The sequence below is a fragment of the Varanus komodoensis genome, unplaced genomic scaffold (assembly GCF_004798865.1).
Source record: "Varanus komodoensis strain SLA01 unplaced genomic scaffold, ASM479886v1 scaffold8, whole genome shotgun sequence".
NCBI classification, from domain to species: domain Eukaryota; kingdom Metazoa; phylum Chordata; class Lepidosauria; order Squamata; family Varanidae; genus Varanus; species Varanus komodoensis.
The window spans coordinates 15,967,459-15,985,679 of NW_025336481.1; the positions used below are offsets into that span (position 1 = coordinate 15,967,459).

The following is an 18,221-nucleotide window of genomic DNA, read 5'->3' on the forward strand; positions in this document are numbered from 1 at the left end:
AGTGGGTTAATTACATATAGCACACTTATATCCATGTCTTTGTATGTGCTTCCTTTATGTGCATATGCAAAAATTTTTAGGTTATGTGAAATACTGTATTTTTCATATATTTAATCTTTTAGATTGCTTTGGCTATTGGGCAATATGTATTTATTTATTACATGTATATCCCATCTTTTTTAAGGAACTCAAATCCTCCTCCCCCTCCCCCTCCCCCCTCCCGCCCTCCTGCTCTCAATTTTATCCTCACCACAGCAACCCTGTGAAGTGGGTTGGGTTGAGAGTCTGTCTGGCCCAAAGTCACCCAACTGGTTCCATGGCTGAGTGGAGACTAGAACCCAGATTCCCTGAGTCTCGGTTCTGTGCTCTTAACAACTACACCACATTGGCTCATAATACATGAAACAGAATGGAATTTTCTACCACACATTTGCACCACTTGGCACCTGCAGCCAACCATTCTGAATAGAGAAGCTGGAAGTGGTGATCATGCTGAGTTGCTTTTCCATCCGAAGCAAAATGGCCTCTAGTGTGTTTTGAAGACCACCACGTGACTCTGCCATATCGTGTTGTGAGAGTGGCAACTCAAGACTGTTTTATGTTGCAAGCAGTTTCTTCTCTCCTTGCAGATTGGCCTCTTCGACTTGGAAGTCAACTGCCTCACCAAGATTCTTTTTGGGGCCCTGGTGGTGGTCTCTCTTGTCATGGTTGCTCTCCAACATTTTGCTGGCCGCTGGTACCTTCAGATCATCCGATTTCTTCTTCTTTTCTCAAATATCATTCCAATAAGGTATGAGTGCCTGCCCTAGAAGCAGGGAACCCTTTAAGTAACACCATATTTAACTTGGGTCATTCTGCTGCAGCTCGTGGCACAAAGTACAGCGTGTCATAAACAGTTGGCCCAAATTCACATGATGGCTTTACTGCAGATTTCTTCATGGGAAAGTTCCTTAATTAAGAATTGAAAAAGCTGAACAGGAAGCTTCATGTGATGTATGTACTGATGTCTGGAGGATCATATTTCACACCACAATTGCACAAGCCAGCCAGAATCTCACTCTGGTGTGCTCCCAGCCTTCCCCTTTGTGTACATAGGGAAGAGAGCTTATGCTCCCATTCTTAGTTGGCTTCAAACTAGATCCTCATTGGTTCACTTCCTAAGAAACTGTGGTTTGAGAAAATCCATTTTTCTGCAGCAACAAGTGACATTTTGTTGCTTACCAAGATTGGACATTTAAATCAGGCTCAAAACCTCTCTAAGGGCTGAATTGTTTGTTTGTTTGTTTATTATATTTGTATACTACATATGAGCTCAAAGGCTCTCCAAGTGATTTACAAAATCAAAATTCAATAATAAATATAAAACAATCATAAATCACCATAAAATACACTAATACAATATTTCCATATTATATTATTATAGCCTCGCAGCTCCATCAATCTTAGAGGTGCTGTATAAATATAAAAATGAGAATAAAGTTCTATTAAAATATTGGGAAAATAAAAAGGGGGTTGCCTGGTGATGAAGGGAAGAAAAAATGGCTCCTCTTTGCAGAGCTGATTCCACAGATGGGAATCAATTCAGGAAGGGCCCATAGGAGGTGATCTTGGCTTCCTGAGCAAATGCAGAGAGCTGGTCTGGGACACACAGCATGAGATTCAACTCCCTTCTTTTGCATGTCTGCACATGCAAAGTGGAGAGGTTAGCGCACAGGCCTGAGGTCTGTACCAGCTTGTTCATGTTAACAGCAAACCGTGACTTGTTGTATCTGAACTAAGGTACAGACAGTTTAAATGATCCTGTGCATAAAAATATTCCCTTATATGCTTGAAACTCACCTAGAACTTTTATTCCAACGTACTAATCTGTAAGGGCAAGGGATATTTCACAGGATGAAGTGCTGGAACATTCAAGCCATGGGGGGAAGTGGCAGCTTTGTGGGACTGATTTCATGCAGTGTGTGGAGCTCCACACTAAACGCCACAGTCTGATCTGAAGTGGGAATCCTTCTTTCATAGCATCTTCAGCCTTTCAAAACAAGAGACAAAGAGCCTCCTGCTCATTCATAGATCTCCTCTATCATGCCAGAAACTTTGTGCTGGATTGTATGACTGATTCACCATTTCAGGCTGACCCACTTGTTTCATTCCGTGCTAATTTTGGCCAAAGACCTAATTCAGGCTTGAGCATGCCACAAGGTATCTTTTATTTGGAGAGAATCCTAGTACAATATCACATGTCTTCTGGAAAAGTGATGGGCTTCTTGAGACACATCAACTCAGAGCTTCCTTGAACTTACATGAAGTTAGCTCAGCACCGTGCTTGGGACAAACCCTTTCAGAATCTGATGGATTCACAGCCTGAAACAAATTCCTTGCAGTTTCCTTGTAGATCCCAGTGCTACCTTGGATCCTGGCCTTGGATTCTTTTTGTGTATGTTTACCTAAGTGCTGTGCTCATACACATGGACCATTCAGTGGAAGAGCTGGTGCCAGAAACAAATGACAGTCATATGTCTGAATCACAACTGGCTATTGCAGGTGTTTTTATTCCACTTTTCACTTTATTTCACTTTATTTTATTCCACTTTGGAGACAATTAGTGTCTCCAAAAGTGTCTCACAGCAATAAAGGGGGGGTGCTGTGCCATTAGGGTTGCAAGCAAACAAGTCAAGAAATACAAGGAAGTGGGTACTGGAGGAAAAAGGAAGAGGAGATAGACCAATTTTTCAATGCCAGAATGAGGTAGGGAGCTATGGGGGAGCATTTAAATGAACCTCGGTCCAAGCTTACCTTTCCTTGTTGGTTTATTTGACCATCTAGAACTCAGTGACTTTGATTCCTTAGCCAACAGATAGAGCCAAATCCATATTTTCCCATGTCTAAATACAGGGGAGGCAAAGGGAACAGTCACTTCCCCAGCAGGCTATTTACATACACAGCAGTTGTAAGAAAGAAAGAAACAAATTGCTTGCTGAGGGGAGGGAACTTCTCCCTCACTCCTGCCTCTAGTTCTGGGCCTGCATTTTCTTAAAGAACTTCATGGTTTGTTTGTTTTGTGTGTGTGTGTTTTTTTGGGGGAAGGGAAGATGTTTGAGCAAATTTATAGTGTTTAAGCATTGTTCCCTAATTCTTTTTCTTGCCATCTTTTCCTTCCACACAGTTTACGTGTGAATCTTGACATGGGAAAAATTGTCTACAGCTGGATGATCCGGAGGGATTCTAAAATTCCCGGCACTGTGGTTCGATCCAGCACAATTCCAGAGCAACTCGGACGGATATCCTACTTACTTACAGATAAAACAGGTATATTTGCATAGTTTTAAAGCTATTGTTATGATGTTGGCTCTCTGGGGTAGGGGGAATTTGAAGGGCAAGATACAAGTCTTTGAAATCAATGAATATATTCAAACTTTGAAAGAGAAGGAATTGGGTTGTTGCATAAAAACTTTTGTTAGAAGTGGCTATGTAAGAGATTTGACCTATGAAAACTTCAGAGAGCAGGGTCATTGCATTTCAGAGTGCAAACAAGGGCTGACATATTTTACTTTCCCTGCAAGTAACAAGAGGCTGTTTCCCTGTGGGCCTGATTCCTGCAGCAATGGTGTTTTATTTCCAGGGAACTTGTAGTGCAAAGGAGCATTTTCACTATGAACCCTTGCTTGTCATTTCCGAGCTGGCAGATACAGTCCATTCCATTCTTCCTTCTGAGTCTGCTGTGCGGGTAGGCAGGTCCTCAAAGAAGTCATTAGAAGTCATTGGCTCTTCTAGCCAATGCTGCTCTTCAGAGCTTGCAGTGGTAACAGGTTGGGCAGGTAGCGAGAGACATGTCAGATGCTGCAAAGGGAGGGAATACTCTTGGCAATGGGAGGCAGCGTGCAATTTGCTGCTTCTCTCACTCCTCTACTTGAATTTTTCTGACCCACCAGAATCCTGTGGGCCTCACAGTCCAGACCAGGGGCTTAGATGCCACAGTTTGCAAGCATATGTATAGTGGCAATCTTATGCCCACTTACCTGGGAGAAAGCCCTCCTGAGCACAGTGGGAATTCCTTCTGAGCGAATGTGTATAGGATTGTGCTGTAAGCCACTCCCTGGCACATCAAAATTATTACCATGCTTCCATAGGCCTTCAGAAGCTGCAATTTAGTCCAAGACATTCTGATTCCTGGGGAAAGTTTAAATGGGTCATTTTTTTCAACCTTTTTTTTTTGTTTGTTTGTTTTCAAAATTTGGGGGGGGGGAACTGTACCCAAATGGTTCAGGTACTTCCATCCCACCCAGAAAATGTAGATTAAGACATTGTCATAAACTGGCCTCAGGTTATTAGTTGTGATCAGTTAGCAGCTTCTTTTTGCAAGGCTGAGCAACACACAGTCTATGGACCCTTAGTGCCCCCCCACCCACCAGTCAGGGCATGGATGCAGCACCCAGCGGGTTCTCTGTGGAGCAATGCCACTCCTGGAAGTTGTTCACCCCCATCCTGTAAGTTGTGCATATTCTGTCTGCAATCATGTACACCTGGAAACAAATCACATGGTACTCAATGAGACTTCTGAATAGACATGCGTAGGATCAGTGCTTTTTTTGTAAGAAAAAAGGTGCCGGAACTCATGAAAGTATTTATCTTTCGCACATAGTCAATCACTGTACACACACCCACACACGTCAGTTGTGTAACGAAACATAATGGTTGCCGCCCGCAGTAAGCACTCAGCATGCCACCACATGACCAGTCACAAGCCGAGCAGCCATCACAACCTGTGCGGACGAAGTACGCATGCATCGGATTCGACACACAAGCAGCCCACATGCACCGTTTTAATTATTTTGCCGCCAACAGGGTGATTCAAATCCACATGGACCAAACATCAAATTTACAAAAGTTACTTTTAAAACTTGGGAAAATCTGTCGAAAAAAGGTGCCGGAACTCCATTCCTGTGCATTCTATGACAAAAAAAGCACTGTGTAGGATTATGCTGTTAGTCTGTGCACTAAGGGCTGTTTCACAATTTATCTTTAGAAGTGGAATAACATAGCCATTTTATGATAAGATGAAAAGCTAGGTGTGTTGTGACCATTCCTTTCATCATGCATCAAAATGTAGGGCAAAATATTTGCAGGATCATAAAATGGTAGAGTTGAAAAGGGCTAGGAAGGCCATTGGGTCCAATCCCCTGCTCAGCACAGGACTCTAAGTTAAACCATCCCTCTCAGATGGCTGTCCAGCTGCATCCTGAATGCCTCCAGTGTGGGACAGACCACAACCTCCCTAGGTCATTGGTTCCATTGTCATGCTGCTCTAACAATCTTCCTGATGTTCAGCTGGAATCTCTCTTCCTGTAACCTTTGAACACGTTATTCTATGTCCTGCACTCTGGGATGATGGAGAGATCCTGGCTTTCTTCTTTGTGAAGCCCCTTCAGTCACTTGAAACAGCATCCCTTGTTTGGTCTATAACTTAGAATTCTGCTCCTGTTCTAGGAACCCTAACACAGAATGAGATGGTCTTCAAACGCCTTCATCTTGGAACAGTAGCTTATGGCCTAGACTCCATGGATGAAGTTCAGAGTCATATATTTAGCATATATACTCAGGTAAGACCATGGGATAGTACTTTCATGACTTGGTTTTGGTATAGCATAACATTCTCTGCTACCTTGCACAGTGTTTTGGAAATCAAAGGGAATTTCTGTGATGTAATATTTGGGTGGGGTATGGCAGGGCTATCTGCTCAAAGAAGTAAAAAACGGATCACTCAGCTAAATTAGGGCTTTGGTGACATGGGTGCAAATGGGCTCTTTGCACATGATCAGGGACCCTTGAATAGGTACAGCCCCCTGTTGTGTGCATAGAATTTCACCGTTACACATTACCTTGGAGTAACTTTCCCAAGCTGGTGTCCTCCAGATCTGTTGCTCTCCAGTGTCCATGATGGCTGGGGATATTGGGAGTTGTAATCCAACACATCTGAAAGCCACCAGTGAGGAAATCTTCCTGGGCATGTGACAAGTAGATCTGCATGATATTTTTTATTCATTATTTTTGTTATTACTTCTGTGGTATTAACTGTCAGTTAAAAGAGACATTACATTAAAAATGGGCAAGTGCTATTTATTTATTTATTTATTTTAGCATAGCATAACTACAAGCCACCCTGATCTGGATTGGGACCCTCTGCTGTTGTCCTGATCTGGATCAGTGCCCCTCTACCTGCAAAATAGATAGTGCAAAATAGTGATCCATTAGCTCAGGTAGATTGCCATTTTTGCAATGTCATTTGCAACCCAGATCCGTGTGGGGTATAGGGGTTCAAACATCCTTAACCCTTACTCTAGGATCCCAATCCAGAGTGGAAGGCCTGCCCTTACACTAGAGAAACACAGAACAAATGACATACATAGCTGCTTGCAGCGCCTTTAATGTAATGTGTGCCTTTCCCCTGAGGCTGTCCTCATTCAAGCCAGGATACCGACCGTCATCGAAAACCACATCTAACTAATATAGTTTTATTTAATAACAGGAAAGTAGTGCTTACCAGTGGTAAAGGGAGCTTCTCAGTGAGTATAAGTTTAAATATAATTAAAAGGTTGGATTCTTTGTTAATTGGAAGCATTTGCTGGCCATGATTCATTTAAACTGTAGTTCTGATTCATTGCTCTAATTATTGTTACCATGCTATGCCCTTTGACCTGGAAGTGAAACTTTTGTCCTCTTGACACGAGAGGTTAACAGAGCAGGAAACTGGATGGCTATATCTTCCCCCTGTGACCGGCATAATTTAGTAATTGTAAAATTACCTGGAAGGTCTGATGCAGGAATCTAAAAATAGTATTAAAAATTAAACAACTGGCTTTCCACTGCCATGTCAGCCCATCTGTTTTTTTCATTTTCAGTGACTGTGCTTTATAAGTATAAAATCCAGTTTGTTCCAAATGCTCAGACTCTTGCTAAATTAGGGGATTTGCTGAAAGGTATGCTGTATGGAGCTGAACTTCAGAGGCTAAATGTATAGTGAGTCTATATGATGCCTACTTCTCTGAACCTCTTGTGCAAATGTTAGGGAGTTCCTTTATTGCTCTAACATGAGACAGGCACAAGGTAGATTGGAACTAAATGCTGGGCTCTAAGGCTTCTCCCAAATGGAGGATGTCTTCCACTACCAAGCAACTTCCAGATGAGACTTTTACCATGCAGTTGGCTTTCTACTGCCACATTCTCAAAATTTTACAGCAAGTCCAGATTGCATAGCTTTCTGTTTGCAGCTCTCCTGTGTTTTCTCACTGCTGCTTCAGTCTTTTTTCTTACTTTAAAATCTGCTAAGGAAAAATAAAGATGGAGTAGCTGCACCATGGGTTTTATTTACACTTCTTGTTTTATCGTTGTTTTTGTTATGTGCCTTCAAGTTGTCTTTGATTGATGGCAACCCTATGAATAAATGCCTTCCAACACGTCCTGCCCTCAACAGCTGTTCACAGCTCTCGTAAATTCAAGGCTGTGGCTTCCTTTATGGAGTTAATCCGTCTCATGCTTGGTCTTCCTTTTCTTCTTCTGCCTTCAAGTTTCCCTAGCATGATTATTTTCTCCAGTGAACCTTGCTTTCTCATGATGTGCCCAAGGTATGACAAACCTCAGTTTTGCAATTGTTTACTTTAGGAGTATTCATTGACTGTTTAAGTCAAGAGATATTAAACCAATGTATACAAAACACACACAAAAACCCAACAGAAATATACAAATCAATACATAGGATCATTGTATCTCCACATCCATAGGATGGTAGGCTAAACTACCCAAGGAATGGTCTTGTATACAGATGAATCTTCAACATCTTAAAAATAAAAAGTTGGCACATTTCCAGTCTTGCAGGTAAAATTATTCCACATAGTAGGTACTGGTACACTAAATGCTTTGTTTCAATCAACTGTGGAGCTGACCTGAAAACTACAGAGCTTTAATGGCTGATCTCAAGGATTAAGTGGATCTCTCACCTCTCTGGTCATGTGTGTATTATCAGTAGGGAATCTCCATCTGGAAGCATCCCCAACTAGGAGTCATTTTGCAGTTTTTCTATCTTTTTCTCCATAACAGATCTTCTATGTTTTTTTTTTTAAAAATGGATGATGCAACAGGAAAACTCAGGAGGATTAAGAGCAGAGTAGGGAAGAGTGCGGAAAAGGGCAGCTAAAACAATTCAGGCATTAACTCCTCTAAAGGAACGGTTACAGTAGCTGAGATTTTTTTAGCTTAGAAAAAAGGCAAATGAGGGGAGACAAGATAGAGGTGTGCAGAAATGTGTAAGGTGTGAAGAAAGTGGATAGAGAGACATTTTTCTCCATAATACTAGAATCTCAGGTCATCCCAAGGAATTGATTAGTGGGAGAGTCAAGACAGACAAAAGGAAGTGTTTCTTCACTCAGAGCATAGTTAAACTATGGCATGTACTTCCAAAAGATGTAGTGATGGCCACCAAAGTGGATGAGACAAATTCATGGAGCAGAAGACGATCGATGGCCACTGGTCCTAATGAGTGGATGCTACCTCCAGTGGGAGAGACAGTATGAATGCCAGTTGCTGGGGAACATGGGCAGGAGGGTCATGTTGCACTCATGTCCTGTTTGTGGGATCCTGTGGGCAGCTGGACCAAATTGGAATGAATGGACCTTTGCTGTGATCCAGCATGGCTTTTTTAACATTCTAGTGAGAAAGGATAGAATTCCATAGAATTCCATGAGTGAGCCAGGGCAATACCAGGATACACCATTGCCTGGAAGCACTCCAGGTGATTTGTAGAATACCAGCAACTGATCCTCAGTTGTTTAACAGCAGCAACAGCTGCCTTGAGTGCCCTCTGCATTGAGCTGCTGAAAGAAAGGTTGTATGGGTGAGTGGAAATTGGAGTGGATTTTTATATAACAAGGGCTGTGAGCTCAGCTCCAATTCTACAAAGAAATTCCTGGCCTGAGGATTCTGCAGCATAATTTTGCCCCCAATTCCAGCTTGTTTATTACATTTCTATATGGCCCAGTTGGCAACACGTAGAAATATTTCAACCCCCAATCCTCTGCTTTCCCCATTTCTCGCAAATGGAGGGTTTTGATGGGAGCAAGGTACTATCAGTTAACATATTTGTTTTTCCTCTTTTCTTAGCAGCCCCAGGAGCAGCCTGCTTTAAAAGGCCCTGCCTTGGCAACTAAAGTACGAAAAACCCTGAGCAGCCGAGTCCATGAAGCAGTGAAAGCAATTGCCCTGTGCCACAATGTAACGCCTGTGTATGAATCAAATGGTGTGACAGATCAGGCTGAAGCCGAGAGGCATTATGAAGATTCTTGCAGGGTATATCAAGCTGCTAGTCCTGATGAGGTAACATTTGCTATGAAAGAATAGTTAGATTTCTTGTTACTATATTTAGGGGGAAGGGGGGTCCAAATGTAACTAATGATATTTGGGAGAAGGGTTGGGAATCCTGGCATCAAAGCTGGGAGATTTGTTCATACCTACATAATTAGTTAAGATGCCATCTCTATCCTACTTTCTGAGATGAAATATCTAGCAGAGGAAAAGGAGATTGGCAAAGATGAGCTTCCTGCCCCCTTCCTTCAGCAGAAGCACTTGTAGTATTGCATTCACTTCTGTAAGTGTAAGGGGCCTTCCATTCACAAAACTTCCCTGTTGGAACGAACCCATCATCATTATGATTATGATTGCTATTAAACACAAATGGCTGTTACAAAATAGGGCAAGTAACTTTTACTAGATAAAATTTCATTTTCCATTTAAAAACCATTCTGGCTGCATTTTGGAATGCGCTTAGCAGAGAGAACACCACCTCTTTAAATATACAAAATCTGTCCTTACGTCCTCTTAGCCCCACAGCAGTTGCCTGCTAAAAGGGGTCTGGAAGTCAGTGAAATCTTCAAGTAAGAGAGACACTATAAAGCAGTAATTCCCTGTGGGGAATCTATGAAAAGTCTCTTTAATTGCTGTTCAAATGCTACCTTTGAAATTTTATAGCAATAAAATATCACTAAGGCAGGAAGGTCAGCTTATGTGGAAATCGGAACAAAACCTTGGAGGAATGATCCCCCCCTCTGTTTCCACCACTTAACACACGCGCGCGCGCACACACACACATCTTTCTCCACTTTTGAACAGCAAGGGTAATTTCTACCAGTTGGCATAGGTTTCATTTCCTGAAACACAAAGCAGGATTTCCTAGATTTGTTTCCTGTGAGCATTCCTGGGCAGGGACTCCTGAAAGCTGCTTTATTGAGAGATCAGTTACAGCCTCTGGGGCTTAGTGATCCCGGCAGGTTGAGGCCATACAGTAACGGAGGGGAAATGTAACAGGCAGAATCTGATCAGAGGTAACTTGCCCAGGAGGACTGTTGGCAAACCATCCTTTAACCCTGGTGGCACTTCACAGCTTCCTAGAATGTGGAAGGAGGTAGCATTCAAACGTGTTACTAGCAATGTTCCCCGTGAGGATAGGATACAAATAAAGCCTCTGAGCAGCAGCTAATAACGAACAGGGAACTGTTTGTTTCTATGCAGTAGTGTTTATCAGTAGACTTTTTTCCCTTTTGTCAATCCCTTGATGTTATATAATGACTGCAAAGAGTAAGCATTCAAGTCAGTAAACTAAGGCGTATGGCCAAAATTCATGGAATATATGTAGCTCTGAAATCATTTTGTACTCTTTGCTTCCCCAAATGAAAATTCTGGGATGGTTTTGAGGTCACTGTACTTCTGCAGTTGTTGGAGACCATTTGTGTTTTTATAGTAGTTTGTTTACAATGTGCAGAAATGGCAGCTGTTTCAGAAGCTGGCATTTCAGTTGCTGAGTGGGGCAGCCTAACAGAAGTGCATTTTTCCTTGGCTCAGAAGATGCTTTGGCTGCCAATATATTGGTTCAAGGTGATGTTATTGGCATATGAGACTCTAGACAACTTGGTACTGGGCTACTCAAGGGAGTACCTTTTCCCATATCAAGCTGCCTGATCATTGTTGCGGTTGGCTGATTTCTTATCCATGACTTCATGGTCTTAACAGAGCCCACTTTAAATAGCTGTGTGTATAATTTCAGCTATGAAGCACACAACCAACATCTCTCCCCGCCCCAATTCCATGGCTTGCGACTGCTGCTACATCCCTGACTCATTGCAGCAATAGCAAGGAACAAAATGCAGCCCTGTTTTGCCAGCCCTGATTAAAGAAATACATGCTCTTGAATATGTGCTAAACATACGAATCACTTAGCAAGCAATTGTAACCATGTTCCTGCCCGACTGGTCACCCCTGACAATAAAATATTTTCAGAAATAGAAAAGGATGTCATCGGCCACAGCTCTCTGGGTGGTCAGTTGGGATCTTCTTGGGCTGCTTGAACTGGGGGCTCCAGGGTCTAGTCAGAGCTGCACCACAGTTCCATTCACAGAGTTCTGCAGATCAAGGCTTCCTGGTTGTCCAGCCACCTGCACAGGTCCCCTTGATCACAACCAGCAGGAGGGCCTGTCTTTTGCTGCATTCCACCTTTGGAATGGTCTCTCCTTTGCTGGATCACAGGGCCAATCCCTGACAGTCGTTTGGTTCTTCTTGAGGAATCAGGAACTGGCTGATTTTAAGATCTGGCCTACGTGTTTTTTTGGTTTGTTTTTCAGTCACTGTCATATACTGGCTTGCAAAGATCAGTCAAGCTTAGAATCTGGAAAGGTTATTTTGGGGTCAAATGTCCTGGTTGTTACCATTATGTAACCTCTTGTTGTCTCTGATGGAAGCAAAGAAATGCCACAGAATGAGGTGCCTAGAAGGAGTCACTGAAGCAGTCGGCATGAGCTTAAGTGGACTCCGGGGGATGGTGGAGGACAGGAAGGCCTGGAGCAATGTTGTCCATGGGGTCACAATGGGTCGGACATGACTTTGCCACTAACAACAACAACTTTTGTAAAGTATTCTGTAAAAGTGTTGCACTTGGTGACAGAAATGGCTGCTGTGTGTGAATGCAAATAGGTGGAAAGTGCGCAGCTAGTTTTCTCAAAGAAACGCATCTCTTTAAAGTTATCCATAAGCCCTTTACCATGTTCATGGCTTGATATCAAAACCAAAGGAATCCCGAGTCTGATTTGTTGCGTAGTAAAGATCATTGCCAGCATGCAGGAGAAAGGACGTTTGCAGAGGTACTCTTAACAAAATTCTGGGAGGACAAATCTCCCCCAAAACGGCCTGGTGTCAACTGAAGTTGATAAAAGGGCAGGGGGATTGAGAAGGGGGAAAATGGAAGGGAATTGCCATGGTGTATCTTGAAAGCAAATATGCCGGGCTGGCTGGAACCCTGAACAGGAGCACTGTGTTCTGCAAAATTTTGTGGTGAGAACTGCTCATCATGTTTCTCTTTAGAATTACATTTGGCCAATATCTTACTTATTAAAATGTAATGATTGTTGATTGGCCTCACAGCCTAGTCTAGAGGATTATTTATTTATTTATTTATTATTTAGGGAACTTCTATGCCACCCCATTCGCCGAAGCCTTGGGGTGGCTCACAAACATAAATAAATAACATCCTATAAAACAATATAATTTAACAATATAAATTAAGGATTACAGAAACACTGGGCAACAGAGCAACCCCTCAGTGGTTTAGAATGCATGCCTGTATTGGAGAAAGTCCAAGAAAAGAGAGGCAAAGCATAAGATTGGAGTCTTTACCTTTCCAAATCATTCCTGGGATTTGGAAGGGAAAACAGTTATCCACCTTGATAACTTGTAGAAAATGAATCTGGGGCAGGGGGAAATGTACAGTTAACAATCAAATAACTTTGTTCTTTGCTTTACTCACTTCCCTTCCTCCCCCTCACTTTGCTTCCATTTGCATGACCTCTGAACTGTCAGACTCAGCAGTCTGTCTGACCTGTGACCTCTCTGGCTTTTAGGTGGCCCTGGTACAGTGGACAGAAAGCGTAGGCTTGACGCTGGTTGGCAGAGATCAGTCTTCTGTGCAGCTGAGGACCCCTGGTGGCCACATCTTAAACTATACCATCCTCCAGATCTTCCCTTTCACCTATGAAAGTAAACGGATGGGAATAATTGTTCGGGTAAGTGGCATTGAACCAGCCATCTGGCAAAGCACGATCCCAGTGACTGAGGTGAAATCTCATCTTTGCCACAGGTGCATGGACTGACTTCAAGGGTGCAGCAACTGCTTTGTGATTTAGCTTTGAATAGAGATATTGGAAATATTCTGCAAATATGTGGGAAGGGTGCAGCTAGTTTTCTCAAAAAAACACATCTCTTTAAAGTTATTCATAAGCCCTTTACTGTGTTCATGAATTGACACCAATACCAAAGTAATTCCCTGAGCCCAATTTGTTGTGTAGCAGAAGATCATCAGCCATCCTGATGATGCCCCATTCATAGTTGCCCTCTGCTTTTGGTCTGTCAACCATGCCCTAATCCTTTGGGCAGTGCATCAGTCTGTCCCAACTCTCATCCATTTCTCAACCAGGACATTATGCAGCACTTGTTGAAGACCTGGTTTAACATCCGTATAACCTTAACTTTGAGATATACCGGAGAGAACAAGGTGCATAAGACATTTATGCAGGGTGCTTTAGACCGCAAAAACCCCTGCAATTCCTGATGTTGGCATCTGTAGGATTTTTCTGCCTAAACCTTCAAAGGATTCTGCCCATAAAGGCTACACAGGTTATGCCTGCAACAAAGATATAGGCAAAGCGGAGGTGGGATGAGGGTGAACATGCATGCAGTGCCCCCTAATCGCATAACCGCAGCCACATCAAGTTGAATGCAGAGCTCTTGAGTAGGGCTTGCAAGCATAATTAGTTATCACCCTTACAAAACCCTGTTCAGATCTTTGTGCTCCACTTGCAGAGTTCTTTGATGTACCTGAAGGTGCAAGGAAGTTTGGAGGTTTTTGCCCACATCCTGCCCCAACTTTAATCCATGTTGCAGGCGAATGCCTGCACGAAGCTTTAGTGCAGGGGTGGACAGACTTGCTCAGCAGAAGAGCCACATGCGGTAAATGTCAGATGATTGAGAGCCACACGTGGGCAGTAGCTGCAGGTGGCAAGCAGCAAGAGGGCGCCTGCGGGTGGTGGCTACAGGTAGTGAGCAGCAAGCAGGCATGTGTAGGCACCCGGGGGCAGCAAGACGTGAGCCACAAAATAAGTTCAAAAGAGCCGCATGCAGCTCCCGAGCCTCAGTTTGGCCACCCCTGCTTGAGTGTGAAAGAACGCAGAGCCCCCAGCTTGTTCCAGTCCCTCCACTCACAGAGCCACTCTTGCTTACCTGCTTCATCCATAGCGTTCTGCATTCCAGCAGTATAGTACAAGGTTGTCTCCTGCAGTTCGACAACCAGGAGTCAAAAATCCCCGCCACTCAACTACAAATCCCTCAGATCTACTGGTAGATCCAGTTCATCCTGCTTCATCAGATTTCTCAGCTGTGATTTTAGCTTTTTAAAAGTGGCTGCATTTGAACCACACAGCTGCAAGATCAAATTTGCACTGGGGTTTCTCTTTGAAGTCAAAGTTTTAAAACGGTTGAATACTCTGTGATGGAACCACAGCAAAAGGTCTGCTAGGGAGGCAGTGTGGTAGAATAGTTACATGTCGTAGACTGGGACTCAAGAGACCTGGGGTCTAGTCCCCACTGAGCCATGCAGCTTACTGGATGGCTATAGGTTGGTTGCTGACCTGCAGCCTAATCTACTGCACAGGGTTGTTGTGAGGACAAAGTTATTATTATTATTATAACATTTCTATGCCACCCCTTGCCGAAGCCTCGGGGCGGCTTACAACACAATAAGATACATTGAAATACAATAGAACATAATAAATTACCAATAAATACAAAAATACAAAAAATACACTGAAAATGGAGAGGAGGTGGATCATGTAGTGTTTCCTGACTTGGTTTCTTGCCAGAAAAAGCTGGGATATGAATATAATAAATAATTAAATAAAATATATAAACTAAATTGATTTTCCTGAGGGTGGCTTTGTTGTTTCTGTGGATTCTACTGTTAATATGCAGCCAACTGATAATGACACAGCCCAACAACGTGGTGCTTTCCAGCTGTGTTGCCCTACAACATGCTGACTGGGGTGATAGGGTTTGTAGTCTGGCACATCTGGATAGCATCAGACTGGAAAGGGCTGTCTATGGTCCATTCTCATTTTATTCATGAAGACAGTTGGAACTTTCATGCATGTTCTATGCTGATATGCAAATAAATATTCCAGCATGCAAAGGCTGGTAAATTCGGACATAGTAAATGAAATAGTTGGATGCTTAGATCACTGTATACATCAGTGGCACAGATACATAGTGCCAACCTCATCATCCCCAGTCACCACACAGAGTTATGGAAGATGTAGTCCATCATATTTGGAAGGCTATTTGCCAGGGATGGGAGGTATGTGCATGTGATGCTCTTTTTTAAATTTAGAAATTACAAATTAGTTCTGTGATATATTATATAATATCATAATTCTTTAATATAATACTAGATAATTATAGCTTCTGTCAGAATAAAAAGTCTGTGTAGTGTAGAGTGCTGAACTATGGCCAGACCCAGATTCAAAGCCATGAAGTTCACTGGGTGACCTTGGACTAGTCATTTCCCCTCTCGGCCCTCACCTATTATATACTTAGTTGTGACAATGGGGTGAAGAAACTGGAGGGTTTGAGAAGCTGACTTTGAGCTCCTTACAGGAAAGATGGGCGATACAAGCGCTAATGCAAATATGTTTATTATTTACATGATGGTTCAATTTAAAGTGTTCATAATGCTTTGTTACCCCTACATCAGCCCTGTGAGGTAGGTAAAAATCATTCCCATGTTTCAGATAAGGGGGGCTGAAGGTAGGAAATAACTGGTTGGTTTAAAGTCACCTGGTAAGTTCAGGGAGAGGGCAGAGAAGGACTCACTCTTGGCCATGACACTGGCTCTCAAATATTCAAGGACCCAGGAAGATGCTGCATCATGGAAACAAAGTAGGCTTGGGCCTGGTCAGTTCCTTGGGAGGGACTCCAGTGGCAGCACCTATGAGAGAGGGATATAAAAGAAATATTTCACATTCAAATAATTTTGGTAGTGATTATCAATGGCATTTCCTACTGAAAAAGTGTTTTTTGGAACCTATACCTGCAAACCACCTGGAGTGTGATGGCCTCTTTAATCTCCGTAAGACATTAGCACGCTTCTCCACTGGGCGCAGGTACCACATGGGGAAGGAAGCTACCTGGCAAGGCCCAAGCAACTGTGCGATGGTCTACAGACAGGCTGCAGCTTCTGGATATGAAAACTTGGCAGTTTCTGCATGATGGTATATGAAATGGCAGCTGCTCACCAGGAACAGTTTGTTTTGCATTGGTGTTCAGTTTTTTCCATTTGGTCCCGGACTGTAATTATTGTAGCTTTGCCCAAGCATTCCGAAATAATAGTATCCCATTCTGCATGCTGAACTTTCAAGTACTGAAGATACTCATGAATTTGGCAGTAGACTGAATCCATATTTCAATATCCCTTTGCCAGTTGACTGAGGGCCAGAAGAGACATTAATTTAAATGTTTGTCCAGCAGCTGTGTTGTTTCCCTCCTCTTTTTTTTTTTTTTTTTTTTTTGTTTTTTTCACTCTTAACTAGGTACAAGTGCCCCAGTTTTGATTGGAACCTGGGAGTAGCGGGGCTTTTAAGGTCTAGATTTGGCCTTCTACACTTAATCTAGACTAAACTGAAAAAAGAAGACACGGCATCAAGACACACAAAGCAGTGTTTGCTTTTGGAACTGGGTAACCAGACTGCTAGATTCCATGTGCGGTAGAGCATCTTTCACTTTCAGGACTTCGTAGAAAATCAGCAGAAGTGCAAAGCCGCACCACACACTGAAACTTTCTCAGCTGCAAAAAGAAAAGAGGCATGTTGAACTGAAAAAGTTCACAAAGGCTTATCTAGTGAGATGGTGGTCCTTGTTCCCTGCACTTCTGAGTCCATAAAACATGCAGAGTTCTTGTGCAGTCATTTTCCTTTTGGGAGGCACAGAATTTTTTTTTTTTTTTCATTTTTACAATGTGAAAATTGAATGGCCACTTACACATTGCTAAAAAGAGTCAAAGTACCACCAAAACCAAAAAAGACAATCACATCACGTATGCATATGCTGATTTATATGTGTAGTTGCAGATGAAGAAATTATGAGTGTAATTTAAATAGAAGTACAAGACATCTCACCTTAGTGGGAAGGACTGGAACCTTTGCGCTTGCTCAGTCTGTTACAACATCCTTGGTCTTCTTCAGATGGCTGTTCATCTTTAAGCTGGATTCAAGCTGGACAGGCCATCAAACAGGAATGAGCTGCCCTCTGACAGTTCTTTAAATATAGAACTATTCTCTGTAAATTAGGCCACCCATCCACACTATGTGACATAGCTGTGAGGAATGATATGCACCAAGGCCTCCTTCCCACACATTTTACCACATCCCAAAACTTAAATACATTCCCTATCTTTTGTCTCACCTTTGGTGTGCAGTTGAACATTTCAAGTAACATTTTCAGATTCTCCAGCTGCCTTCATAGATGTACTTGGTGATTATCAGAAAACAGAGCAATAGTTTTCCCCTTTTTGGTTTCACGGTGCTTGTTCCTTAAGAGATTAACCTTAGAGATTCTTGGCTCTAAAGGTATCCAGAGCAAGAGGTCCCATTATAACTAACATGCTAACCATACTGTTGCTACTGCCTCTTGCTGGTAAGGAGGTCACTGTTCAACCACAAAAAGTTCCTCCTCCTCCCCCCCCCACTCTGCTTCTGAGCAATTGAAATAGAGTATGTTTTCTTTGCAACTCAGAGAGTGCTATTGTCATATGTCAAATGGGAGTGCACATGTGTGTGTGTCGGACTTTGAATCTTGGCCAGATTCAGGCCATGGTGGAAAAATATGTGGTTGAGAAACAATACAACTGGCAAATCTTTCTGCAGATTTATAGCTGTAATCGTGCCATAACATGGGAACGTGCTAACCTCCTACTGAACTTGGTGAGAGGAAATGACTAATGCAAGGAGATAGTTGATACGGTATTTATATTGGACAAAAGATCTAAACTATCTTAAAGCTAGTTCTACACCACAGGAAGTGGAGACTCTGTTCAGTTTCCTACTGAAAAGTTTTAAAAACATTTCTTAACAGCTTAAACCATTTAG

General features: G+C 42.6%; 1 protein-coding gene across 2 annotated transcripts in view; it reads left to right on the forward strand.

The window, feature by feature from the left end:
• The window catches only part of ATP9A (ATPase phospholipid transporting 9A (putative)), a 99,588-nt gene that overhangs the window by 45,845 nt on the left and 35,522 nt on the right, over positions 1-18,221 (forward strand). The window contains exons 11-15 of one of the 2 annotated variants that reach the window (XM_044455306.1): positions 630-790; positions 3,164-3,306; positions 5,485-5,597; positions 9,151-9,363; positions 12,933-13,094. In XM_044455306.1, coding sequence (XP_044311241.1) covers positions 630-790; positions 3,164-3,306; positions 5,485-5,597; positions 9,151-9,363; positions 12,933-13,094 — 792 coding nt within the window. The remainder of the gene's footprint in view (positions 1-629; positions 791-3,163; positions 3,307-5,484; positions 5,598-9,150; positions 9,364-12,932; positions 13,095-18,221) is intronic. The other variant, XM_044455305.1, reaches the window with a different exon arrangement.